A 27229-nucleotide genomic window follows, 5' to 3' on the forward strand; every position below is an offset into this window, starting at 1 on the left:
CAGAGGCAGAGCCAGGATCTGAAACCCAGTCCCGCCTGATGACAGGGCCCAGGTGCCCACTGCAAAGATTCTTGCCCAACACTCTCTGTGTCATCGATACGAGGAGGTGCCAGCTCCTCGCGTGGAATTGGGCTTCCTCATGGTCATTGTCTAGATGAAGGTATCTCTGCTGCTGACTTAGGGGTCGTAGGAGGTAATCCAGCCCATCAGTCTCTCTCCCAGCTGGAGGGCAGTTTCTCACCTTCCCAGCCCGGTGCCCATCTGGAAACTTCCACGGAAAGATAGGCTCTTCCTTTCCTTGGTTGTAAATTTATTTTTTGTTTTTTTGGTCTGTTGCTGCAATTCAAATCTACTTTCTTCTCTGTTTTAGTTTGTTTTCCATGGGGATGTGTGTATCGGGTGGGGGGCATAAATTGTTTCTCATGAGTATGTCGTCTCTTCCCTTTTAGCTACTACCATTTGTGATTTGGACACCCAGTTCCGCTGCCAGGAGTCTGGGACCTGCATCCCACTCTCCTACAAATGTGACCTGGAGGATGATTGTGGAGACAACAGCGATGAAAGTCACTGTGGTAAGGTGACATGAAGTCCAGGGACCCCACTCCTGAGTGGGGCAGCCCCCTTGCTCCCTGGGCTTCTGTGGGTTGCAGATGGAGGGTTTCTGAAAGCATCTCGGGGTTTTCTCTTTCTTTTTTCTTTCTTTCTTTCTTTCTTTCTTTCTTTCTTTCTTTCTTTCTTTCTTTCTTTCTTTCTTTCTTTCTTTCTTTCTTTCTTTCTTTCTTTCTTTCTTTCTTTCTTTCTTTCTTTCTTTCTTTCTTTCTTTCTTTCTTTCTTTCTTTCTTTCTTTCTTTCTTTCTTTCTTTCTTTCTTTCTTTCTTTCTTTCTTTCTTTCTTGTTTCTTTGTTTATTTCTTTCTCTTTCTTACTTTCCTTTCCTTTCCTTTCCTTTCCTGTCCTTTCCTTTCCTTTCCTTTCCTTTCCTTTCCTTTCCTTTCTTCCTTTCCTTTCCTTTCCTTTCCTTTCCTTTCCTTTCCTTTCCCTTTCCTTTCCCTTTCCTTTCCCTTTCCTTTCCCTTTCCTTTCCCTTTCCTTTCCCTTTCCTTTCCCTTTCCTTTCCTTCTTTTCTCTCTCTCTCTCTCTCTCTTTCTTTCTTTCTTTCTTTCTTTTCTTTTCTTTCTCTCTCTCTCTCTTTCTTTCTTTCTTTCTTTTCTTTTCTTTCTCTCTCTCTCTCTTTCTTTCTTTCTTTTCTTTTCTTTCTCTCTCTCTCTCTTTCTTTCTTTCTTTCTTTCCTTTCTTTCCTTTCTTTCCTTTCTTTTTTTTTTCCTGGAAAGAGAAAACGCCCATGCGTGTGCAGGTGGTGGGGGGAGGGGAGACATGGCAGAGGAGGAGGGGCAGAGGGAGAGAGAGAGAGCACTCGAGAATCCTAAGTAGGCTCCTTGCTGAGCATGGAGGCCAAAGTGGGGCTCCATCTCAGGACCCCGAGGTCATGACCTGAGCTGAAACCAAGAGTTGGATGCTTAACCGACTGAGCCACCCAGATGCCCCCATCAGGGTTTCTGATACCCAGCTGTATGACCACCTCCATCCCCTTGGTAGGAATGATTCATTCGAAAGATCGTGGACCCTGCTTTACCGTGCAGAGATGCTGTAAGCATGAATGTGATAGTAAGGAAGATTTCTAACTGGTTTTAGGTGGTTATTAACAGCTCTATATAACATAGACTTGGCCCACATGTCTGGGTGGCTATGAGATTAGCCTCCTGAAGACACAGATCTATACCTTTATGAACGTGTTTTTTTTTTTCTTTTTTAACCAATCTGATTCAGTAAACTCCGTTGGAAGCCAGCAGATAGCACAAATGTTGTTCGAACATCTGTTTTCTGAATGGAAATTTTTACATTTGGAAAAACAGTGTGTTGGAATTGCCAGGAGTGATAGGGGTTCTCTAGTTCAGTCCTCTTAATTTCCAGTTAAATGGCTGAGGGGACTTATTCGAGGTGACACTATTAGTCTGTGTCAGGATGGGGACCCGGAGCCTGTGGTTCCCAGCCTCGAGGCTGCACAGCCCAGCCCTGCCCGCCGCGGCAGGCCTGTTTTTGGGAATGGCTCTGGTACCACACCACCATTGCTGACCGTCCAAGGAGGAAACGTCATGCGGTGCACATAGTGCTCCAGACTGGAGGGGTCCTGACTGAGAAGGGGAAGTGAGAACAGAGGCCAGATGTGGACCCGGACAGCGTGATGAGTTGGTGGCTCTCCCTGCCCACCCATGGGTCAGGTTCAGCCTAGCTGCGCATGTGTTTATGGACGGGGCCTGCTTTTTCACCAGCAGGTCGTTTGACCCCAGGGACTGAAACAAGGGGGGCAGGGGAAATGCCCCTTGGCTGGCTCTCAGAGGAATTTTATGTGTACGGGGGGGGTCCCATCATTTTCCCTCATCTTTGTAAAAATAGAAAGTTCCGGAAAGCAGGCTTTGGGCTTCAGGGCTGTTTTCCCTGCCTTCCTCCCACCTCCTCCTTAGCACCTACACAGGGTTGAAGGGCACAGCTTGGTAGGAAGGCGACTGCAGTGATGTCATCTCTCTCACGTCCTGGGCTCGCATCAGATTCCCTGTTCACGGCCTGTTCACGTTAATGTCTCTCGAATCCATCCTAGAGGTTCGGTCCCTGATATCCTCAGAGCCAGGTCCTCTTGACTGTTTCTTTACAAATATCCGAATCCCCAGCTTCACCATCGACTTGTCTCCTGGATGACACAACTCAGGCAGCCACCCTGGGACCCAGGCTTGGCTACCCATGTTCCCAGAGAATCTTTGAAATACCATTTGGGTGACATTTCCAGGGTCTGTAAAAGATGTTGCCAGTGTAGCCTGCTTGCAAGTCTTGGTCAGGCTGCACGGGTTCGTTTGCTTCAGGACCCCACCTTTCTAGAGGCAGCCCATCAGCTAGCAAGCCCTGGAGCTCTGCCCACAGAAGGTCCCCAGTTTCATTTATGTTGGGAGCTTCGCACTGATCTCGTTTTCCCCAATCTGAGGATCTCGTACTGATCAGCTCACTCAGAGTTCTCATTACTCCTTTTCTGAAACCACTGGCGCTGTCTCTAGAAGGCTTTTGTTTCTTGGGAATCCTTGAGGATTCTGCTTTCTGGGCAACTGGAGCATTGCCTCCTAACCTTCCCATTGTAGCAAGCTTCGACAATATTTGTGAAGTGCACTGAGATACATGGGTAATGCTGTTCTTGGCCTGGAGGCAACCAGTGGCAAGGATGTGAGGGTGTCAGGAGCGCCTAGGTGGCTCAGTCGGTTAAGCGTCTGACTCTTGATTTTGGCTCAGGTCCTGATCTCAGGGTCCTGGGATCAAGCCCTGCATCAGGCTCCACGTTCAGTGAGGAGTCTGCTTGAGATTTTCCCTCTCCCTCTCCCTCCACCCACCCCCCCCACCCACTTGCCTCTCTCTCTGTCTCTCTCTTAAATAAATAAATAAAATCTTTAAAAGCAGAATGTGAGGGTATCAGCACACCTGGAGTCCATCCTCAATGAGCTGGCATCCCTGGTTAAAGTCCACTCTGTCTCTGGATAATCAGTGATAATAATGTGGATAATGCATGCATCTCTAGCCCTTAGGAGCGCCGATGCCTGAGCTCGATTTGAGATGGATTTCCGAGTAAGCATTTGTCCTCACAACTCTGTGTTTGTGATCTCACCTGCAGAAATGCACCAGTGCCGGAGTGATGAATACAGCTGCAGCTCTGGCATGTGCATCCGCTCCTCCTGGGTGTGTGATGGGGACAATGACTGCAGGGACTGGTCTGATGAAGCCAACTGTACTGGTCAGTATTTCCTGCTCTCCCTTGACAGCACCTGTGTGTGTGTGTGTGTGTGTGTGTGTGTGTGTGTGTGTGTGTGTGTGTGTGTGTGCTGCTTAGCCCTGCAGCCCTATGTGATCGTCGACTCTAGGTGCTAAGAAATGGACCTTAGCCATCAGCTGGACTGTGATGAGCTGGTGCTGAAAGATAAACCGACATCCTGCTTTCTTCACTGAGAAGGTCTTGCTGTGAAAAAAGCGTTAACTGAACTAAACAAGTGTCCCCGAGTGATATGGTCCGAGTCACATTCTGGCTTGAGCTTATTTCTTCAGGATCAGTAATACACGGTTTATAGACTGGCCCCTGGTCTGGGGACCACACGTTGAGTAGCACTGAACTAGCTTATGATTTTGAATGGAGCATCCGAGTGTTCCCTAAACAGTGGAAACCTATACTCTGCTTGTACCTGTTTTGGGTAAGATTTCATGAAAAATAAAGTTGGAAACAGCATAATAATATGAGAGGAAAGCTAGGTGGTGTGAGGTGGAGGTCATGTTCTGATTATTCTCATGCATGTTCATTACACTACTTTTTATGAATGAATGAATGAATGAATGAATGAGACCCATTTTACAGTATGGTGGAACAGGGAGAGCAAGGAATTGGGGAAACCGTGGAGGAATAAAATCCAATCCCACTACCTGATGAGTACATTTTCTCTGCAACCTCTAGAAATGATCACTCAGTTCTCTCCTAAATCCCTCCAGTGATGGGGCTAAGGTTATTTCATGTAACTGTTTCGTGGTGAGGGCAGATCTGCTTCTAGGCTTTGTTTCGCCATTCACTGTTACTGCATTAATTTGTCCTTCACGTGGCGTGGATCATTACTCTTGTGGCAGACCTCCCAAGTCCCCTGTCTTAATCTCCCTTGCCCCCGCACACCCCACCAGTTCCTACATTGCCCAGCACCCGGGAGCTCAAAGCATGCCTACTAATTTGCAAAAGCAAACAAAAAGACAGCTGTTGTTACGCTATAGTTTAGATTTGGTTCCTGAAGGGCAGGAAATGACCTTTGACTCCTTTGTATTCTCCCATTGCCCAGCACCTGGCAAGAACCTCTGTCCATTGGGCAATTTACATAAGCGCTTCTCTGCATTCATTTTCATTTGGAGATGACCCTTCTATAGCCTTTAGGAGTAAACGGATCTCCTCCAATGCAGTATCATCACACAGGATGATCCCAATTCTGTCCCCTTACGAACTTACCCTAAACTTGCCCCTTTGTCCTTTCTGGTGCAATCTCCATGTCTGCACTGCTGCTTCAGGAAGGACTGTGGGAAAAGGCTTCTCTCCAAATACAAGCAAGGCCTGCAGAAGGAGGAAAAGCCAGGGTCCATGAAGGGACTGCTGTCCTGCCATCAGCCCAGGAACCACACGGAGTGCTGTTTGGAAGCGTTGGGCTTGGGTGGATAATTGGTTAATAAATTAGAGGGGTGCACTTGGGCATTTCAGTTTGTAAATTGCAAAATGATTGAACATCTTGTTAGCACAATCACATTAGTCAATTTTGTGTTTCGGCAGCATGTGCCGCTCCTCCGGGATGAATTAACAACTCATTTTTATGGGTGGGTTCGTCCGAGACTCCTGATTTTCTCTCCGATTTTTTTTTTTGGCAGGGCTGTCTGGGGAAAATGTAAAGTGCTTGCACCTCACCTGCTCCCTTGTTCCAGTGACTGTTCTTCCAAACCTATTAAAGATGATTCCCCTTCCCCATTATCTCAGAATAGTTGGCGGTCAGCTGCGAGCTCATTAGAATGTGTGGCGTGTCCCTTCATTTCCTGACCTAATAAACTAAATCATCTGCAAAGCTAGAGAAAAATCAGTCGGGGTCGGCGGACGGGGTCGGCGGATTTCCTGTTGGCCTCAGCTCTCGTGCATGGTCTTTGCTCTTGTCCTCCCTGCTTTTTGTTTTCAATGGGACTGAGTTTTCTTTATTCCCTCTCCCCACCTCCCTGCATCGATTTTGAGCTTAAACATTTGATTTCTGTTCTTTCAGCGGTTAATGGTCTTCATGTAGTAACTTTCCCCTCTCTGAGACCTGTAGGGACTTCTGAACTGACTCCATAAATATTTAGTATTTTAGTTGTACATTTTAAGAATCCTAATATTCATCATTGTTATTATATTTTAGTAACCGTTTAACTTTGCTTCTTGTACCTGGTGTCTCCTTTCCCCGTGTACATCTTTCTCTGTTTCTTGCAACAGGAGTCCATGAATAGTAAGCTCTTTCAAGATTTTGTTTCTATAAACGTATCTTTATTTCACTCTCAATCCTGAATTCAGATGGATCTGGGTTTCTCGGTTGGTAGTAATTTTCTGTTAAGTGTTTTTTTTTTTTTTTTAAAGATTTTATTTATTTATTTGAGAGAGAGAATGAGAGAGAGCACGAGAGGGAAGAGGGTCAGAGGGAGAAGCAGGCTCCCTGCTGAGCAGGGAGCCCGATGCGGGACTCGATCCCGGGACTCCAGGATCATGACCTGAGCCGAAGGCAGTAGCTAAATAACCAACTGAGCCACCCAGGCGCCCCTCCGTTAAGTGTTTTGATGGGATTGTTCTATTTCCTTCTGGCCTCTTCTGTGTTGATGTAAATTCTCCTGGCAGGTGATCTGTTCAAACAACAATCAGACGTTCTTTTCTCTCCAGGTATCTGTAGGTTTTTGTTTGTTTGTTTGTTCTTGTTATGTGGTTTCACCTCCTTAAGTGAAATTATTTTTATTCATCCTGCTCCTGAGTCTTGTTTTCCTTCTAGAGGCTGAGGATTTGTTTTTCACCAATTCTGGGGAATTACAGCCGTGATCTTTTCAACTCTGTTTGCTACTTTCTCTGGTCTCGTCTTTAGCAGTTACTTTCAGCCATCTGTCGGGCTGTGTCCTTCTGTTGTTCATGCTTCCTGTTTTTGTATTTGCGGTCTCCTGAGTTTGTGCTAGAATCTGAGTTACTTCCTCAGTCTTCTCTTCCAGTTCAACAATTCTCTTTTCAGCTGAATCTGATGGGCTGTTTCACACATCCACTGAGCTACGTTTATTTCCACTACTATATTTTTTATATCTAGAATTTCTATCTGATTCTTTTTCAAAGTCTGCCTTTAATTTTTCAGGGCCCTTTCTTTATGCTTTATGTTATTATTTCGTGTCATTCATCATACAAATTGAATTGATAGTCGCATTTTTTTCTGCCCTCATTCGCCTCCTCATAGTCCAGTGCTTTGTAATGAATCTGGAAGTGCTTTCTTACCATATAAATTCATCCATCTCTTCTGCCCCTCCTGTATTCGGTTAATGCTTCTGATCAAGTGTTCCAGAGGGAAAGGAAGTCAAGGAAGATCTGTCCAAGTCCGAGAGTAAGGTGTAGGATAATGGCCTCTCTTAGAAATCCTGATCCTCTAATTTCATGGTCATTTACCCCATTAGCCCAACCTTTCTCACAGTTACAATGATTCCTGCCGTGCAAAGGATTCTTATTTTTCTCCCCCCATTCTTTAGTCTGTATTAAAGTCAATCTCTTCCATCCTTATAATTAAAAGAAAAAGGTACTAATTAAACATGTATTAGTTACCAGACACTCCATGTCAGAGACCTAATAAGTTACTCAGAAGATGGGAAAATTCAGAAAGAGAATGTGTTAAGAATTCCATTCATACCTGGCCACTTAAATGAAATTATACAAACTGATCAGTCTTTCTGAGCTCAGCTTCTGTGATAGATTTTGGAGATCTCAGACATGCCTCCCAGAATGGTTGTTTGGAAACTCCATTAGCACTCTGAAATTGTTTTCAGTTAAAAATGAGATGCATAAGCTGAATAATAACAAGTAGATCAGTATGGCAATGAGCTTAGGCAGCAGTATATTTTATGAAAGTGAGCAAGGCTTTGCTGAGGAATATTTTCAAGGGCTGTCAGACTTGTAAAACGACCAGATCAAAACTCTTCCAGGCAATGGCTTACTTGGGTAAAAGCTCACGTAACGTGCAACATATACATACTCCTCTTATCAGAGATATATCTTTAAAAGATGTTTGATGGATTCTGAGTGCCAAAGGTTGTAAAATATTAAAACTTCCTATAGACCCATTTGCATGCTACACATATAGCCTTGATCTTCAGAGAGATGAGAAGACAACAGGTAATGGACCACCACTTGTTTTAAAGTGGTTTGAAAAGTCAGGTTCTTTGTATTTCAGACTGCTGCGCAAAATAGCCTAAAATTCAGTAGAAATTCTAGAGGGCATTGGAAGCCAATTTTCCCAATCCTTGAGTAGCAATTGCCAACCATCTTGATTGAATAAATAACTATAGTACGCACTCAATAAGCCACTTTTGTTTGTTCTGCCTCATCTGTTGCAAAGACATCCTGTCCACACAGTTAAGCTAACGGAGAGCCCATCCATCTCGATTGTATTATTTTCTATCAGAGGTAAACAAGGCCAGCCCTGGCTTTCATTCAGCAACGAAGAGACACAAACAGCTTTCTGTTTTAGCAGAGGAAGGGGAAATCTAATGGAGAGGTGGTTAGTAGTGCCGGTTGGGTTTGAGGCAGTTACTCTGCGTTCGAACTAGTCTTTTTGAGATGTTTTTAAAGGACTTCCAGGTGGCCTCAGCCCATGTATACAAACAAGGCTGTTGGTTTATAACAACAGCACTGTTTCACTTGTGTCTTTTTCTTTCAATGTTTGTAGTGGGCACCATGTATTGTGGGCTGGTAGATGTCAGTTGGGAGATTTAGACAAGTCGAGGTTCTGGGACCTTTCTGTGTGAGTTTGGATAAATCTTCCTTGCTCTCTGGATCTGAGGTTTTCCACATTTGAATTTGGGTCGTTTATTGAGAATTAGGAAATCACAGGCCTTCAGAGCTTACAGGGGTCCCTGTATGTCAATATAGATGAGATTGACGCCCCCAGGTCTGGACCAGGTCTAGAGGCAGTCCCTGGAGCACACACCACCTCTCCTTGTCCCAAAGAATCTGGATGAGTGAGTGGGTTCATGTGAGATTATAGACTGCACAGGCTTTGGACTTGGAGAGTGCTGGGGCTCTTACTTATCTTTGCAACAGGAGTCGCCCACTGAATGTGGGCGAGTTTCTTAATCTAAGGCTGTTTTTTTTTTTAATTCTTTTTATTTTTTTTTAAAGATTTTATTAACTTGAGAGAGAGAGTGAGAGAGAGCACAAGAGCGGGGTGAGGAGTAGAGGGAGAAGCAGACTCCCCACCGAGCAGAGGGCCCCACTTGGGGCTGGATCCCAGGACCCTGAGATCATGACCTGAGCCCAAGGCAGACTCTTAACCGACTGAGCCACCCAGGCGCCCCTCTAAGGCTGCTTATCTGTGAATGGGGAATAACCCTCACGTCATAGGCGGTTGCGAAAAGTGAATGATTTTTTTTTTTTTAAACCTGTACATCCATGCTTGTGTAACTTCACAGACTCACAGAGTCAAGTGATTTGCTGGATCAGGAGGCTGCACCCCATCTTCAGGGCAACCCCGGGTGCCCGGCTCCTGGCCAGGGAGGAACTCCGGCACTCCGATCCATACCGTGTTACCCAGCACAGTCTCTCCTTGGTCCGCTCCTCGGCAGTCGATGGGGGAGCAGAGGTGAGGATGGCGTTGACACTTTCTCTCTTCTCTCTTGCTGACAGCCATCTATCACACCTGCGAGGCCTCCAACTTCCAATGCCGCAATGGACATTGTATCCCCCAGCGGTGGGCGTGTGATGGCGACGTGGACTGCCAGGACGGTTCTGACGAAGACCCAGTGAACTGTGGTAAATGCCCATGCTTTGGCCTCCACCTGGAGCGTCCCTAGTGTCTGCCCTTCAGGAAAAGAGGCAACAAATGGGCCAGGGACTGGAGTACTGTTCTGCTGCGCCCGGGTGTCCACGCGGACAACCGAACGCACCGTTCCAGCTCCTATATGGCACTGCCACCGGATGTTGAGGGGTGTGTTGTGTTGTCCTTGTTGGCAGGCAAGCTGTTTTGCCTCACTGCTTTTCCATAACAACTTTGAAGAGAAGAAATGGCGACCCGTTCACCCACCCAGAGTGCCAAACACAGTCACCACACGTACAGAAATGACCAGTATTCCACCAGAAATTAGCCAACAGTTTCTGTATAAATCGCATACTTTGTGACTAAGAGTACTCTGTTACCATCCTGTAGGAAAATGGCTCACCACCCCGAAGGTGGGACTTTTTCAGCATAACTGATTTCACAAAGAACTCTGAGGTGGTCACTTACCTTCACAAAATAGTCGCCACACAAACGCAAATACATGAAATTCTGTTTTATGCCAAATATCTTTTTTTAAAAAAAGATTTTATTTATTTGTTTGACAGAGAAGGACACAGCGAGAGAGGGAACACAAGCAGGGGGAGTGGGAGAGGGAGAAGCAGGCTTCCGGCGGAGCAGGGAGCCCGATGCGGGGCTCGATCCCAGGACCCTGGGATCATGACCTGAGCCGAAGGCAGACGCTTAACGACTGAGCCACCCAGGCGCCCCAATGCCAAATAACTTTAAGGTTCTCTATCATTATCCTTTTTTTCTAATGTCGGTAGGAAAAAAAATCCCTGTGTTTCTCCTTTGCTCTCAGTATTCTGCTCACACAGTACTTCCAACACTTCTTGGCCACCACATGTGTGTTTTCCACATCAAGTAACTCTTCAGCACCAGCTGGGGGGTGTCCTCCAGTTAACTCATTCCTTGCTCTTTCTTCCTTGGAATGGTGTCAGATCTCACGGGTGAGGGGTGTGGTCCCCAGCCCTGCCCCCACCTCCCATGCCAGTCACCAGCCTCCGAGTTGTCACCTGTACTTCTGACTGACCACCTCTATATCCGGGTCCCCCTCCTTGGGGTCAGTGATTTACTAGAATGTCTCACAGAACGCAGGGAAACACGTTTCCTACTTTGTTAGAAAAGGATGTGAGAAAGGATAGAAGGAACATCCAGATGGAACAGATGCATAGGGCAAAGTATGGGGAAGGGTTGTGGGGCTTCCGTGCCCTGTCCAAGACCTGCCGCTCTCCCAGCATCTCTGTGTTCAGCAACCTGGACGGCTCTCTGAGCCCCATACTTTTGGGAGTTTTGTAGTGGCTTTACCACATAGGTATGACTGATCATTACCTCAGTCTCCATCCTTTGCCCATTCCTAGAGGATCAGGGGTGGGGTTCAAAGTTCCAAGCCTCTAATCATGGCATGGTTTTTCTGGTGACCAGCCCCCATCTGAAGGCTATGCAGGAGCCCACCCAGAGTTGCCCCATTAGAACACGAGACTTCTGTCCCCTAGGGAATTACAAGGGTTTCAAGAGCTCCGTGCCAGTAACCAGGGGCAGAGACCAGTATATATATATTTCCTGTTACTTGACACCATACTTCCAGATCTTCGTGGGATTGAAGTCATTGTCTGCATGTTGTATACCCTATTGCTCTCGTATCAAAGTATTAAAGATGTTTGCCTATGTCTGTATTTTTCTATAGTCAGCATTTTCATGGCAGATGCACATTCACTTTGTGTTTCTCTGACTTACTTAGTTGCTTCCTGGTCAGGCATTTGAGTGTTTTTAGTTTTACACTATTATGCATAGTAAAATTATCTATTTCTTTGGAAATGAAGGCTTATTTTTTTCTTGAAGATACTTCCTAGGATATGTTCCTCAGTATGGCATTGCTGGGTCAAAGGTTCTGATGGACTTCAGTGATTCTCATTAAGTGTCTCCATATTGAGTTTCCAAGTGATGATACCCAAAGCATCTCTGTCAGTAGTGTAGTGTCTGTTTCCCTAAGTCTCCCTTGAGCTTACATTTTAGCTGTTTTCACTGATTTAATGAATGGGAGTTTGTCTCGTGTAATTTTAATTTTATACTTTTTTAAAAAAAAGCCTTATACTTAGTGACATTAAATATTTCCCCAACTCATGTACTCACTTCCTATTTGTTTGATGTCCTTTGAATAATTTCCTATTCCATGATGACCTTTTATGGGATTAAAACACATTTTCTTGCCTTACCCCTGGCCCTCCTGGAACCGTTCTCCTAAGAGTTGGGTTTCCAGTGGCCATGACTGACCTGCTAGAATTTACTTTTAAGCCTAACGTTGGGCAGTAGCTCTGTGTTCAGGAGAAAGGGTTATCTCATGCTAAGAATTCTCAACTAAGTGCAAAACCTAAGATTCTTAACATTTCTAGGATGGACTTTCTCCAAAAGGGCTTTGGTTTGGAATTCCTGAAGAATTAAGATGGTGATTTATGAGAGCTTTCAAAGACCAGGATTTATAATCAGAATTCATGTCCCCCCCTTTTTTTTTAATTCACTGAAGCTTTTCTTAAAAATATGTACTCTTGAGTAGGTAACATGTTTTCATGGTTCAAAATGGAAAAAGTATCAAGAGGTGTACAGTAAACATTTTTCTCCCCATCTGCCAAATTCCAACTCTGTCCACATAGGAAATGATGGTTGTATACCCTTTTGGATATTTTTGTGCATATGTGCAAATTTAAATGTACTGTGTATTCTTGTTCTCTTTTATACAAGTAGTATGCTATGCATGTTGTTTTGTACCTTGTTTTTTTTCGTACAACTGTGTATCCAATGACACGTTTTTACAGAGTGCTTCCTCAGTGCCTTTATGACAGTCTCGTGTTCCTGTGCACAATAAGGCATTGCAGAGTCCCCTGTTAATGGACACGTAGATGGTTTTCCGTGCGTTACAAAGAGCCTTACAACGAGTAACCTCATACTTACACTATTTTACACTTGGGTGGGTAGGTTACATTTTTACAATGGCATTGCTGGGCACAGTGTGCATGCGTCGGTAACCGTGGCCGTGCTTACCATCACCCACCTTCCTTAGGGGTGGTGCAGCTTTCCACCCGCACAATGACGCAGGTGAGTGCCTGCCTGTTTCCTCTCCGTCATTTACTTCCGTTGTCGAATTGCATTTCAGAGAAGAAGTGCAACGGATTCCGTTGCCCGAATGGCACGTGCATCCCATCCAGCAAGCACTGTGATGGTCTGCGGGATTGCTCAGATGGTGCGGACGAACAGCACTGCGGTGAGTCCTCTCCCTGCCCTGGGGAAGCGCATGTAGTGGACTAAATTGTTGCATTTCCTCAGTACGTGCTGGTGGTTCGCTTTTAACCGAGTTGATGCAGGACTCTGGGAGGCTCACGGTGGCAACGCATCGTGGTTTGGGTGAAGAGGAGCCAGGGAGGGGGTTAGCAGTGGGGTGATGGCGGAATGGGTTGTAGCTCGGTGAATGCTGTTGTTTAGTTGCAGTATGTTCCAGGAGTCGACCCACTGTTTTGAATTGAACACTTACTTATCCTACTTTATTGGTTTTATTAGTGTTGCTTGGGTAACATTTTTGGCCAGGTGACTCTTTTATCCCAGTTTCCTTTAGACTCACAGAGGTTGTCTTGGGTCAGTGGTGCTCATCTGTGAGTATACTGTGCTTGGGTCCGCCCCCCCACCCCCCCCAGATTCTGATGTAATTCATGTGGAGCGTGGCCCGGGCATTGGGATTTTTTTTTAAAAAGTGCCGCAGGTGATTGTGATGGACAGCCCAGCTTGAGAACCGATGTCGCGGTGCAGGGGTTGGCAGGCTGGACTGCGGGGGAAAGCCAGCCCAGACGTAAGCTGTTCTATGGAATGAAGTTTTCTTTAAACACGGTCGTGACTTGTTTATGTGTTGTCTGGGGCCGCTTCCATGCAAGAACGGCAGCGTGGAGTAGTCGTGATAGAGACTGTAGGACTCGCACACCCTGGAGAATTCGCTCTCTGGTTGTGTCAGACACCATTCTCTAGGGAAACAGAACCCATAGCATGTGTGAATCTCTGGAGAGAGATTTATTTTCGGGAATCCGTTCATGCGGCGATGAGGGCTGGCAAGTCCAAATCTGCAGGGTAGGCTGGCAGGCTGGAGACCCAGGTGGCAGGCTGATGTCGCAGTTCGAGTCCAAAGGCCATCATCTTCCGGCTGCGTCCTGGGTGGCCTTTTGTCTGTGCCCACATCCCCGGTGTCTCCTCTTCGAAGGACCCGGTCCCTGTCGGATCAGGGACCCCCCTCCCCTGGATGACCTCATTTAACCTTCATTACCTCTTTAAAGGCCCTGTCTGCAAATACAGTTACCCTGGGGGTTAGGGCCTTAACATACGAATTTTTAGGGATACGATTCAGTCCGTAACTCTGGTCCTTTATAGAAAAAGTAGTAGAGAGCCAGGATTCTGTGCCTAGTGATTAAGGTCGTGAGCTTGGACGGCAGACACCCAGGTCTGGATGTCTGTTTTGGCTGGCTCCCCCCTCATTCGCTGGGTACTCTTGGCAAAATACTCAATGCTGCCATCCCCTCTGTTCTCCTATGATAACTGGGCAGTAAAATCTCTCATAACCTTGTCTCGAGGGTCAGTTGCTGTAGCGCAGGGCTCGGCACATAGCAAGTGCCCAATAAGTGGGTCTTCCTGCTGTCTCCTGAGGGCACATCTGTACCAGCCCTCCGCCTCCCAGTCCTGGGCGCTCACGGCCTTCTCCCCGCCCTGGACCCCTTTCAGAGCCTTTGTGCACACGCTTCATGGACTTCGTGTGCAAGAACCGCCAGCAGTGCCTGTTCCACTCCATGGTGTGTGACGGAATTGTCCAGTGCCGCGACGGTTCTGATGAGGACGCAGAGTTTGCAGGATGCTGTGAGTGGGGTGGGGTGGTGGTGGTGCGGGGGTTCGGGGGCGAGGCCCTGGAGACACTGCAAAGGGCTGGGCCGCTCTGGTTCATGGGTCTTACTTGAGGGTCCAGTGTGGCCCTTTCTGAGAAAGACTGACCTTTGTTCCTTCAGAAGTACTGCTCTTTGGTGGTTGGTGTCCGTATCAGCAGAAGGTGTGGGAGGACCGGGGTCTTGGCCCAGAGAGCCCCTTCTCCGACCGGCCTTTCCCGTGCACCCGTCCCTCTGTAGCCCTTGCCTGGCACCAGGGGTCATCCCAGCGCGAGTCACCGCTTTGCACGCGTTGCGTTTATTGGACTGCCTGTCTCTGCTAGCTGGAATGTGGGCTTCACGAGCGCAGGGCCTTTGTCTCGTGCACTGCCCTAGCCCCGCTCCTAAAACTGGGCCCTGCCTGTGGTAGCGACTCGTGCTAGTCTGCTTGGCCGCCATTACTAGAGACTGCAGCCTGGGTGGCTAAAAACAGCAAAATTCATTTTCTTAAGTTCTGGAGACCACAAGCTTGAGGTCAAGATGTCGGGTCAAGAGTTGGTTCTTCTGCAGTCCCTGTCCTTGACTTGCTGATGGCTGCCTTCTTTCTCCCTCAGTGTCCCCTCTGTGCCTGTCTGTGCCTTGCTTTCCTTTTCTTTCCAGTCCTGTTAGATGAGGGTCCACCCTAATGACCTCATTGTCACTTAATCACCTCTTTAAAGACCCTGTTTCCAAATATAGTCACCTTCTGAGCTACTGGGGGTTAGGCCTTCAATTGGCTTTTGCCATCAAGGAGCCTGGTAGCCGGTCTATCTCTTGGTGGAGGACAGTTTGCTCTTTCTTTTCGTTTCCAAGCAGTGTCCCACTTTGAGCTTTTCTATATGGCAGTAACCTGGAATTCATGGATGCTTGTTCCTTATCTAGCCCAAGACCCTGAATTCCACAAGGTTTGTGATGAGTTCAGTTTCCAGTGCCAGAACGGAGTGTGCATCAGCTTGATCTGGAAATGCGACGGCATGGATGATTGCGGTGACTACTCGGATGAAGCCAGCTGCGGTAAGAGCTTGGACCTTCAGCCTCTCGTCCCTAACCTCCGGGTCACAGTGCTGCCTGTGGTTAAGGAGGCCATTCTCAGCCCACTCCCATGCAGGCTCTGCCTTCTCCTTCCTCAGCGCTGGTTCCTGCCAGCTCTCGAATCTCTGTGTAAGGAATTGAGTCTTGAAGTGGCACCCTGCCCCCAGTCAGTGTTGGGGGATGTTTGTTCCTGTTCCTTTTCTTTGCCCAGTCGGGAAGTTCGCATGATCTCTAAGAAATACATTAGAGGGATTACGGGAAATCTTTTGCAGAGTGCTTCCCTCTCCTCTCCTAAAGGTTACAGATTCCACAACTTTATAGAGTCGTTGTCACTGTTGGGTCAGAGTCAGTAATTATATCATTCCTCTGGTAAAGCGTCAAAATGAAAATTTTGGTATTATTTGTAAGATCCAGAAACATGGCTCAGAGAAGCATGAGTTGGGATCCAGGAAGATGGGGCTTGGGTCCAAGAGGCTGCCTTACCTGTATCTGGTAGGACTGTGCAGGCTGCCTGGGGACTTGGGCCTTGAGGAGGCCGTGTCTGTCTGGTTGGTGTGTACGTTCACACTGGTGCAGGGCGACTGACTGACGGTGTGGTTCATCTCCCCAGAAAACCCCACAGAAGCCCCGAACTGCTCCCGCTACTTCCAGTTCCAGTGTGAGAACGGCCACTGCATCCCCAACAGGTGGAAATGTGACAGGGAGAACGACTGTGGCGACTGGTCTGATGAGAGGGACTGCGGAGGTGAGGGGCCTGGGTCAGCCCGTCACCAGGACACACCAGCACACGGCCCCCTTTCTGCACAGAATCGGAGTTGGTTTCCTCGCTGCTGGGCTTATTCAGTGATTTTTTGGGGCGCAACTCTCTCAGTTCTTTTCTACCCCCGCCCACTTTAAAAGCAGCATGGTTGGTTTCTTCTGTTTCGAGGGCCATATTTTGCAGGCCACAGTGAGCGCTCTGGAGCCTGGCAACTCCAGGCATGGCCTGCGGACCAGCAGTGTCCACATCTGCTTGGAGCTTGTGAGAAATGCAGGGTCTCCAACCCCTACCCCAGGCCTCCCTTCTGAGTCAGAATCTGCATTGTAACAAGATCTCTACGTGATACAGGTGCTGTGTTGTGTCCGAGGAGCACTGGTGTGGGACGCGTGCTCGTTACTTTCCTTTTTGGGGTTCTCCTCTCTGAACTGGGTCTCAGGGCAGCTGCAGTGGAGTTGTAACCAGCACAGTGTGTAGACTAAGTGGGAGTTCTCCATCCGCCCTCGCATTCTGAGCCACCTTCCTTCCATCAGCCTGCAAAAGCATCGAGCCCCTGTTGAGCCCCTGCAAAAGCAAACTCAATTCAAATATTAAGCCAAATCAGATAAAAGGGTTTAGGTGTGTCTGCTCCAGAAAAGGGAAGAGGTTGCGGTCTATTCTGATAAGTTATAAATGATTTTTAGATGAGCTGCTGTCAGAACCATGCCTGATGCTGGCCTCCCTGGGCTGGGGCAGCTCAAACGGGGACGTCCCCGCTAAGTTTGGGGACACATTTTGGTCTGGGATCAAGCGTCCTGTAACACTTTGGGTGTTCTTGCTTGCTTGTGTTTTGCTCAGATTCACATATCCTTCCATCCCCTACGCCCGGGCCCTCTACATGTCTGCCCAATTACTACCGCTGCAGCAGCGGGGCGTGCGTGATGGACGGCTGGGTGTGCGACGGGTACCGGGATTGTGCAGATGGCTCGGATGAAGAAGCCTGCCCCTCGCCTGGTGAGTGCTGGCCCTGCCCGCTCCTGTGGCACCTGCCTTTGTGGAACGGACCTTCTGGGGGTCCGCCCAGAATGGCCCGGCTCAGTGCCCCCTGCCTTCTGGGACCCTGTGCTCTGTGGCCCGGGCTGCTTCTCACCTCCAGAGCACTCGAGAGCTGGAGGGTCTCCTCTCCTCTAACCGCCTTCTCATCTTCCTGCACGAAAAGGCCAGCCGCCCGGCTTTGGCTGCGGTTGGGCTCCCTTTGCTTCCTTCTCCACAGGAAATTACAATGGCAATTACAGGGAAGTGTTTGCCTGTGTGTTAAACTCACAGGGTGCGGGCTGGTTGGCGGCCATCCTGCTAAAGGAGGGTGAGCACTGCCATCTAGTGGCCGGTCCCAGAGAGGCATCTGAAGGCGTGGGCAGTAACCGTGTTGCGGGAGGTGGGAGTGAACCCTGAGACCCTTAACTGTAGGCAGAACAGAGGTAAGGGTGCTGTGTCCTTTCCTGAGCGGGATTCTATTTCAAACTCGGTTACAGTAAGAGAGTAGACAGTTGTTTTCTATGCTTTGCAAATCCTTTTCCTAGCAAACTTCTAGATCAGCAGTCATTTTCCTCCTTTAAAACTAAATCGTCCCAGGGCTTCACTGTTTGAAAGCATCAATGGTTTTCTCTTGTCCAGAGCATAGATCGCAACCCTCGAGTCCTATTTTCAAGGTCCTTCCTTACCTGCCATTACTTTGCCTGTCTGCCAAGCCGGGTTCCTCGTCCTCTCTGAACAGACCTGCTGCTTCTCTGTTGACATTCCTTCAGCAGAGTTTCTGCCTTACCAGAGACCCCCGTCCTCCTCGACCTTGCCCTCGCACTTACCCCTCTGCGAAACCCACTGTCCATCGCAGCAGACAGAAGCATGGTTTTTGTAGCTAAAAGAGACCTTGGTATGTCACCAGCGTTTATCAACGTACGGAACAGAGACCACCTGTAATGGAATCACTTGGGGGCGTTTGTAAGAACTGCAGAATTAGGATTTCTGCATGGAGCTCAGGAGCTCCCCATGTGACTGCTGGGTTCACTGGAGTTTGAGATTCCTGCTTGGAGCAAGTGCACCGTTACCTTCCCGCGCAAGCCCACCACCACGGAGCGTTCACTGAGTCCTGTAATCGGCACGGATCTTTTTTCCAGTCTCCTACTTAACCTGTTGTCCTTTTGATTCTTCGCTACGATCTGCCATGCACTGCTTCCTGGTCATCTCATGCATGGGCATCTTTCTTTTCCAAGCGATTATACGGATCTCATGTTTTGGGATTGTGCCACGTACTACTTTGGACCCCCCCCCCCCCCGTGTTTATTCCAATAATAGGCAGATAGCGTCCTATAAATGCTTCTCAAATTAAAACAAATTGTAAAATTATTTGTTATCTCTGTCCTTGGCCCCCAAGACCCACCTGTCTGTTTAATGATTCGATTCTCCTCTCAAAATTGTCTTTTGGTTACTGAAACCTCTGAGCGGGTGTTAACAGGCTCTAGCAAATTCTGCTTAATGCAGGGAGCAGATTCCTATTTCCATCTTTCCTTCAGCTTGTGTGATTTCTTTCATATGTATGTCATCAGGGCAAATTTAACTGGGTCTTCTCCCGCTCGCGGATCTGGTTTTTGCACTGCAAGTCTCCTAACTGGTCTCTGGGCCTTGTGTCTCTCCCCTTCACAGTTTACCTTCGGAGAGGCTGCATATGGATGCATGATCATGCTTTCCCCGGTCTGGAACCTTCTGGTGGCCCCCTTACTGTCCACGCATTAGTGTTGTGATGTGCCTTAGCTTGGCTTTCTAGCCTCATTTTTTACTGCTTTTCCCCGTGCACCGTGTTTTAGCAGAGGGGTTCTAGGTGTAAGAGAGGCCCCTTTGAAAAGCCAGTTAAAACCATGGAATGTGCACAATATCCCCAAATTAGTAATTGGTTCTTGTTGTTTCATTTATTAGCTCAGGTTATCGTGTGCTGTCTGCTAATGCTTTCCCCTTCTCAGTTGCCTCTAGGGGTCCCTTTCTGCAATGTCACCGTATCAGTGATTTCTGAGCCCCAGAGTTTCTTTTGGGGGTATCCCTTCTACCAGCCTGGATCCTCCTCTCTGGGCCCAGTGCTGTCCGGGCCTGCTGCACGCCCCTCCCCTGGGCCTTCACTGCCCTCCTCGGGACTCCTTTTGCCTTTCTCCTGGTTTAGAGTCTCTGTTTCCTGGGTCTTGTGTCTTGCTTTTCTTGGTTTGCTCCCTTGTGTTGTTGAAGTGCACCCTCCAGTAGTTTTGTCCAGTGACAAGGTGGTGCAGAGGCCAAGGACACAGAGAAGACAGCCTTCAACGTGTTTGTCTTCTGAGTTTGCTGCTTGGGGTTTGTGCCTGTCACTCTCTATGCCTGGACCACACGTGTCTCGCAGGATGTGGCTTCTCCATTCTAAGGACTTGTTTGACTTCTCTTATTTTAGAGATTCTGTTTTCTATATCCCAGATTTCTCTCCCTCATTCTTCATTTCCCTCTCTCTCTCTCTTATCTCTCTCTCTCTCTTTTTTTTTAAGTTTAATCACATTTTTTTGGTAGAGCACATTTTCCAGAAGGTTCCCTGGGAAACAGAACGTGGGAGGCATCACTGAGGTCTTGCTTCTCTGAAAGTGTTTTATTTTCTGTCTTCACATGTGAGTGATAGTTGTTGGTCTGGGTTTGGAATTCTTTGTTGTCAGTAATTCTTCAGAATTTTGAAGGTATTGCTCCTGTCACTGAGCAGCTCCTGGGAAATCCAAAGCCATTTTGATTGTGATCTTGTGCATGTCATGTGTTTTTACCTTCTGGAAGCGTGTAGGGTATACCCTTTTGGCTCCAGTGTTTTGAAATTTCACAACGATGTGCTTTGATGCGGGTCCCTTTCCATCCAGTGTGGTGGGTGGACACTGATAGCCTCTTTCATTCCGGAAACTTACGTATTTGAGTTTGGGGAATTTTTCTTGAATTATTCCATTAATCTTTTCTGTTTTCTCTTTCCTCCTGGAACTCTTGTCATTCATACATTAGATCTACTGATGTGGTCCTGTCACCTTTCTATTTTTTAATCGATCCCCTCCCCCCCTTTTTTCCCCCTTCTACTTTCTGGAAGGTTCAGCTCTATCTTCCAGCTCTGCTTCTGAGTTTTCCATTACAGTTACCTTTGAAATTTCTCATACTCTTCCTTTTGCATGGCATCCTGTTCTTTTTTCATGCAGAAATAGATATTCTTTCGTTCTGAGCATATTGAGGATATTTATATTTGAGGTTTTATTCTTACAGAGTCTCTCTTTCTTCCAAATGTTCTTTTTTTGCAGGGAAGGGGTCTGTACTCGCTTCTGTCTTTCATGTCAAAGGTTTTCCCCCAAATAATCCTGGGTTGCTTACTTGTGTTTAAGGATGGGGACAAAAATGCAAGCGATTCTGCACACAGGTAAGCTTGTCAGCTTTGAGTTTCATGGTGGGGCTGTTTGGTGGGGAACTTTTGATCTGGGTTGCTTGAGGATTTGTTTCTGAGGCTGATCCATTTCCCTTGAGGAGAATTTTACAATCTCCTGCCTAGTGAATAAAGGTGTTCCTGCCAGGGCTTATGAGGGACAGGGACCAGGGTCCCCGCATTCAGCAATCTGAGGGTTTAACCCCCTCTCTGCAGTATGGCATTCTTGCTCTTCACTAGGCCCTTCTAACCGGCCCTTTTAACCTCCACGTAACAATCCTCCAGGCTTCTGGGGGGGTGACGTCCAGGGTGATTGTCACATGGGGCTGGTAGGGGCAGGGCACGTAGGGACTCTTGCTGCTGCTCAAACATTCTTCGGTTTGTTCCCTTACTGTCTTCATTCCCCTTCTCTGTTCACAGATACCATTTTTCAGCTTTTTGAAGATTCTGTGATGTTGATCTTGTGGGTTCTTTGCTTTCTGCCGTGACAGCTTAGGATGGGGTACAGCCTCCTCCGGTCCCTTGAGTCACTTACCGCTGTCTGCATTCCAGCTTCCAAAATTAGATGGCTGTGTCCTGTTGATCTGCCTTCCCTATCCAGAACTTATATTTGTCTTCAGGCCCCCCTCGTCATTCCGAAAGCACCATAATTTCCCGAATTTCCTACCAGGTTGAGTTGGTTGCTCTTGCTGACCAGCTCCCTCAGTACTCAAAAAGTGAATTTTCAAAACTTTTTCTTCCAGCGAATGTCACGGCTGCCTCCGTTCCCACTCACCATGGGCGCTGTGACCGATTTGAATTCGAGTGTCACCAGCCAAAGAAGTGTATCCCCAACTGGAAGCGCTGTGACGGCCACCAAGATTGCCAAGACGGCCAGGATGAGGCCAACTGTCGTGAGTAGTCTTGGAGGAATTCACCGCTTGGGAGGATTTCGGGAGAGCAGGAGACCTCATCACTCCTGCTTCGTTTCTCACGATAACCTTGCGATTTGGGGATTATCTCCATTTTAGAGAGAGGAGCATCAGCTTCAGAGATCACCTTGTCAGTACCAGACTGGGACATTTATTTAGTTGTTGTTTTTTTGTTTGTTTGTTTGTTTTGTTTTTGTGTTTTTTTTGCACGGGGTTGTGACCTTTTCATCATGCCACATTCGAAGTTCTTATAGTGGAATACTCTGAAATAACAGAGGGAAACGAGGGAGTACGGTAAAATTCAGATGGATCTCTGGGACATCAAGATAACAGGGCAGATTGATCCCATACTTTCCAAAATCATAGTAGGAACATTTCAGCCAAATAAGTAACTGCACCGTAAGATGAACATTGAAAATAATTAACAGAGGAAATGAAATAGGACCTTCCTCCTGGGTGAGATTAATTCGTTAATTGGCATTCTTTAAATAAGTTTCTTTTACCTGTTCCAAATCGGCCTTATTCATCAGGATGTTGCCTGGTTAAGGGTCTTAAAATCAAGATGTGCTCTATTTCCAGTCTTCCTCAGTCCATTAATCTGAGAGCCCTATCAAAAAAGGAAATGAGATTAACATGACAAGATTCTTCTTGGAGAAGCTGGCCCCTGAAGGCCGCCCACATTCTCTTCCAAGTGCCAGTTAATCATCTGTTTAATTATCAGCTTAAGGATTTTCAGAGATTAATGACAACCATATTCTCTATTTCTTTTTTTTTTTTTTAAGATTTTATTTGTTTGCCAGAGAGACACGGCGAGAGCAGGAACATAAGCAGGGGGAGTGGGAGAGGGAGAAGCAGGCTTCCTGCCGAGCAGGGAGCCCGAGGTGGGACTCGATCCCAGGACCCTGGGATTACGACCTGAGCTGAAAGCAGATGCTTAACGACTGAGCCACCCAGGCGCCCCCTGTATTCTCTATTTCTAAAACCTATGTTTTCCCACTTTAAAAAACGCTGAGACATGTTTCATAAAGAAACCTCAAACACCCACCAGCTTTACGACTCACCTGTTGTTTGGATATATTTTACCACGTGGAGTAATTCTGGAAGGGGGATCTTGGTATTTTCTAAAACAATGCCCTTCACAGAGTTTCTCCTAGACTATTCTGCATGAAATGACCCCTGTCGATCATTCTGTTGCTGTTTCTCTTTTCATGTTTCTTTGTAGTTTTTAATCGCTATCTAAAACCACAGAGTGATTTGCTTACTTTTTTGCTGTTTCTCTCAATAGAAAGTAAGCTCTGTGAGGTTAGGTCCTTTGTTGTACACATCACCATGTTCTTAGCATCTTGAACAGTACCTGATTCATGGTAGACCTTCCATGAGTATTCACTGGTTGGGTAGATGGTTGGGAAGATGGGTGGATGGATAGATGGATGGATGGGTAGATGGATAAATGAAGGGGCAGATGGATGGATGGATGGGTGTCTAGATGGGTGGGTGGGTGGGTGGGTACTGGGTGGCTGGTTGAATTGGATGGGTAAGTGGGTGAATGGGTGGGTAGGTGGATGGATAGATGGAAAGATGAATTCCATTTTGGGTTTCTTATACTAGTGGGTCTCCAATGTTTTCTAAATCCTCTAGTGCAGTTTTATTTGTAACCAGGCCCCCCCCCCCAACCTCCCCAAGGCAAACCAATTTCAGCTCAGCATGTCACAGAGCTCTATAATACAATGATTTTCCAGGAGATGGGGGATTATAGTTTGTAAAAAGCCTCACATTTCCTTTCTTTCAATGACAATTACTATAATAGAGAGCTCTTTTTAAAAGTATATTTAATTGAAGTCTGTACCTCCACACTAGCGACATGCACAGTCTTAATTCGTCATTCACGTGAGCACTCGCCAGTTGAGGATAGTTGTTAAAACTTTTCAGTCCACCCCGACCCCCCCCTGTATCTTTTTGCCTCTAGGAACATAATTCTGGATCCATTATCCATTCCTGTTGACCATGCTGGTTCTCTCACAAGAACATTATCCAGTTTTTCTACCTGCATCTCAAAGTGTGGTTTTCAGAAGCAGATGCAGTGTCTCAGAGAGAAAACAAGATTCCTTGTTCTCATTCTAGTACAGAAATTTTGGACCCTGGCCAATTCCGGTGAATCACCGTGGAGCCTGTAAATTATTGCACCCACTCTAGATCATTTGACCCCGAAGCTCTTCCTCTTCCTGGAGGCAGATTCCCGTTGTTCATGTCAGATAAGGAGGCATCCCAAGTGCCACCGTGGGGAACTACTCCTTGTTCCAGAGACGTGTTTTGAATCAGAAGCTGATTAGTGCAGACCACTTTTCCTAAACACGATCTGCTGTTACCACAACGCGCCCTCCCCTGTATTGCAGCCACACACAGCACCTTGACCTGTATGAGCAGGGAGTTCAAGTGTGAGGACGGTGAGGCGTGCATCGTGCTCTCGGAGCGCTGTGATGGCTTCCTGGACTGCTCGGACGAGAGCGATGAGAGGGCCTGCAGCGGTGAGTGCCAGCCCTCGGGCCCTGGGCTCAGCCTCCACCCCCTGCGGGCACTCTGCCGGGAACCTTGTGAGCCTTTCCTCAGCCTGAAGGGGAAACCGCTTTTTGTCCGGTTTTGGAGCACCCGGTGAAGGGAGGCTTGTCCCGCCTCTGCCCAGGTGCACCACGCTCGCAGAGCCTCAGGCTTCGTGGCGGGGTGGACGCAGTCCTTCTGTCTGGAGCGCCTTTAGTAATTGCCCTAGTCTTTTGGGGCTGCCATTAACAGAACATCACAGACTGAAGGGCTTCTAAACAACAGAAACTTACTTCTCTCAGTTCTGGGAAAAGTTTTCAGTTAGCAATAATCGCGCCTCGGATAAACCTCATTGGCTACGATACTGCCACCGCGCAAAGCTCTTCTCTCAGTTCTGGAGGCTGGAAGCCTGGGTCAGAGCACCAGCAGGTTCCACGTCTGGTGAGGGCTCGCTTCCCGGTTCATAGACGGCCGTCTTCCCTGTGTCCTCCCATGGCGGAAGGGGTGAGGGAGCTCTCTGGGGTTGCTTTTATGAGGACACTCATGTCACTCCTGAGGACTCCATCCTTAGGACCTGATCACCTCCCAACGGCCTTGCTTCCTGATCCCATCACATTGGGGATTGGGTTTCAGCATATGAATTTGGAGGGACACACACATTCGGTCTATCGCAGTAATGGATCTTTTGCTATGACATTGTCCCTGGACCTGTAGAATTCTCTCTTGAGAAACAGGCTTACCTCCATGTAGACAAGGAGGCAAAATGCAAGGAAAATACCGTGACTGGAAATTTAGGAGACCCCGGGCAAGGTCGTACAGGAAGGCTTGAACTCTTTTTTTTCTGTGATGTCTTCTTAAGAGGCTGACCATGGCCTGACAATCTAGATCCTGGTAGGTCTCCCTAAACATCAGGGACCTCTTGAGTCCTTTGAAACGCAAGGATTTGTGAGATACCACTTTCTTTCCCTTTCCCCCTTCATCTCTCTAGATGAACTAACTGTATACAAAGTACAGAATCTTCAGTGGACGGCTGACTTCTCTGGGGACGTAACGTTGACCTGGACACGGCCCAAGAAAATGCCCTCTGCTGGTTGTGTCTATAACGTCTACTACAGGTGGGTCCCATCTTTGCCATGAGAAAAGAAAACAGTGTTCTTACCAGCACTGGATGTTCTGCAAACTCTTGTGGTGTGCACAGAGTGGCTCTTCATTAGCTGAGTCCAGCGTCCTTTGCAACCCCACACTGCTCTGATATGACCATATCTTTCTTCTTCCGGCCAGGGTGGTCGGAGAGGGCATCTGGAAGACCGTGGAGACCCACAGCAATAAAACCAACACCATATTAAAAGTTTTGAAGCCAGACACCACGTATCAGGTCAAAGTGCAGGTCCAGTGTCTCAGCAAAGTGCACAATACCAACGACTTTGTGACCCTGCGGACACCAGAAGGACGTAAGTATTCTAGTTTCTGTTTATGGTGTGTCCAAGACCTACTGTGGGATTTGCAGAGAGTTTCCCAAGGACTCTCAGGAGTGTGGGAACCTAATGACATGGGCCGCATGTATACAGAAGATTTGTGGCGAAGCTTGATGGTCCTGCCTGAGCTGTTGAGCACGTATTCTCCTTATTAGGTCATGTGGGGTTTTGCTACCTTCGGAGGTTAACTTCAGATCGTGCCCAACATGGCCTCTTTTGCGTTGCTTCTCTAGCTCCTGTCTCTACCTTCCATCTCCTAGTACTCAGGATTTGTGAGATCATCATTGTTAAAACATGAGGCATGTCAGGAGTACTAAGGCTCCGTTTCCAAGAGATTTACCAAAACTCACGTGTCCTAGAGAATTCCCTGCTTCCTCACCTCTCACGGTAGCTGACGTCGGGTGACTCCATGCTTATTCCAGTGACCTTCGCCCCCAGGGTCTTGTGAACTTGGCATTTGCGAGGGCCCATGCTTACGTTTGGGTTATGGTTGGAGACCTCTGTATGAACTCCGGTCGGTCTTGATGTACGTGCAGATGCTTACGTATAAAATAGTTACAGATCCGTGTCCACAGGCAGGCTGGTATCACATAGATAGTTCCTTGCTCTGGCAGCTGGGAAGGCCCAGACAGATGACACTTCCATAGCAGTGAGCACACCCATCACTAAGATCGAGGCTTCTGTGCCATTCTTCATAAAAAGGAACCAGGGCTCCTTGAAGCTCCTTGAAGCTCCTTGGTTGCTTCCAGCACAAGGGCAGGATACCTACAGGGGGATCCTGGAGAAAGCACGGAGGTGTGAAGCACGGCAAAACTCACTGACAACCTGTGTGTTATGATTTTGTTAACACTTGTTTAGTAGAGCCCGGGGGTGTCAGACGGTCCTCCAAAGCCCGCAAGGGAGAATTGAAATAGGTCCGGAGGAAGTACACAGCACATCCCATGTGACCCTGGGGCACAGGTGCAGGCAGGATGCAGACAGTCTGCAGGCATGGGTGTAGGCAGGCTGCAGGCAGGCTGCAGGCAGGGTGCAGGCATGGGTGTAGGCATGGGTGTAGGCAGGCTGCAGGCAGGGTGCAGGCATGGGTGTAGGCAGGGTGCAGGCAGGGTGCAGGCATGGGTGTAGGCATGGGTGTAGGCAGGCTGCAGGCAGGCTGCAGGCAGGGTGCAGGCATGGGTGTAGGCAGGCTGCAGGCAGGGTGCAGGCATGGGTGTAGGCATGGGTGCAGGCAGGGTGCAGGCAGGGTGCAGGCATGGGTGCAGGCATGGGTGCAGGCATGGGTGCAGGCAGGGTGCAGGCAGGGTACAGGCATGGGTGTGGCTTCTAACCCCATTCTGAAGGCAGTCACAAAAGAGAAGATCTAGAAATGTCTTGACACTAAAGTCATTAAGGACCTTGCTTTGAAGGTGGTCCCATTCATTTGGGTATAGAAGTTCTGTGCTGTTAGAAAGGAAGTCTCCTCATTCCTTCGTAGTCATGCCCATGATCCTGGGATTGGATGAGAAGTCGAGGCAGGA

At 47.8% G+C, this 27229-nt stretch overlaps 1 protein-coding gene and 1 pseudogene across 3 annotated transcripts in view; one reads left to right on the forward strand and one right to left on the reverse strand.

The window, feature by feature from the left end:
• Positions 1-27229, forward strand: part of SORL1 (sortilin related receptor 1) — a 155776-nt gene that overhangs the window by 100749 nt on the left and 27798 nt on the right. For all 3 annotated transcript variants that reach the window (XM_027578686.2, XM_027578687.2, XM_027578688.2), the window contains exons 24-35: positions 450-572; positions 3708-3827; positions 9495-9620; positions 12794-12901; positions 14398-14529; positions 15453-15584; positions 16213-16347; positions 17197-17352; positions 21535-21684; positions 24096-24227; positions 25226-25352; positions 25519-25688. In XM_027578686.2, the coding sequence (XP_027434487.2) occupies positions 450-572; positions 3708-3827; positions 9495-9620; positions 12794-12901; positions 14398-14529; positions 15453-15584; positions 16213-16347; positions 17197-17352; positions 21535-21684; positions 24096-24227; positions 25226-25352; positions 25519-25688 (1611 nt within the window). The remainder of the gene's footprint in view (positions 1-449; positions 573-3707; positions 3828-9494; positions 9621-12793; positions 12902-14397; positions 14530-15452; positions 15585-16212; positions 16348-17196; positions 17353-21534; positions 21685-24095; positions 24228-25225; positions 25353-25518; positions 25689-27229) is intronic.
• Positions 24461-24619, reverse strand: LOC113915654 (annotated as a pseudogene).

This window comes from Zalophus californianus, chromosome 11, assembly GCF_009762305.2.
Source record: "Zalophus californianus isolate mZalCal1 chromosome 11, mZalCal1.pri.v2, whole genome shotgun sequence".
Lineage (NCBI taxonomy): Eukaryota > Metazoa > Chordata > Mammalia > Carnivora > Otariidae > Zalophus > Zalophus californianus.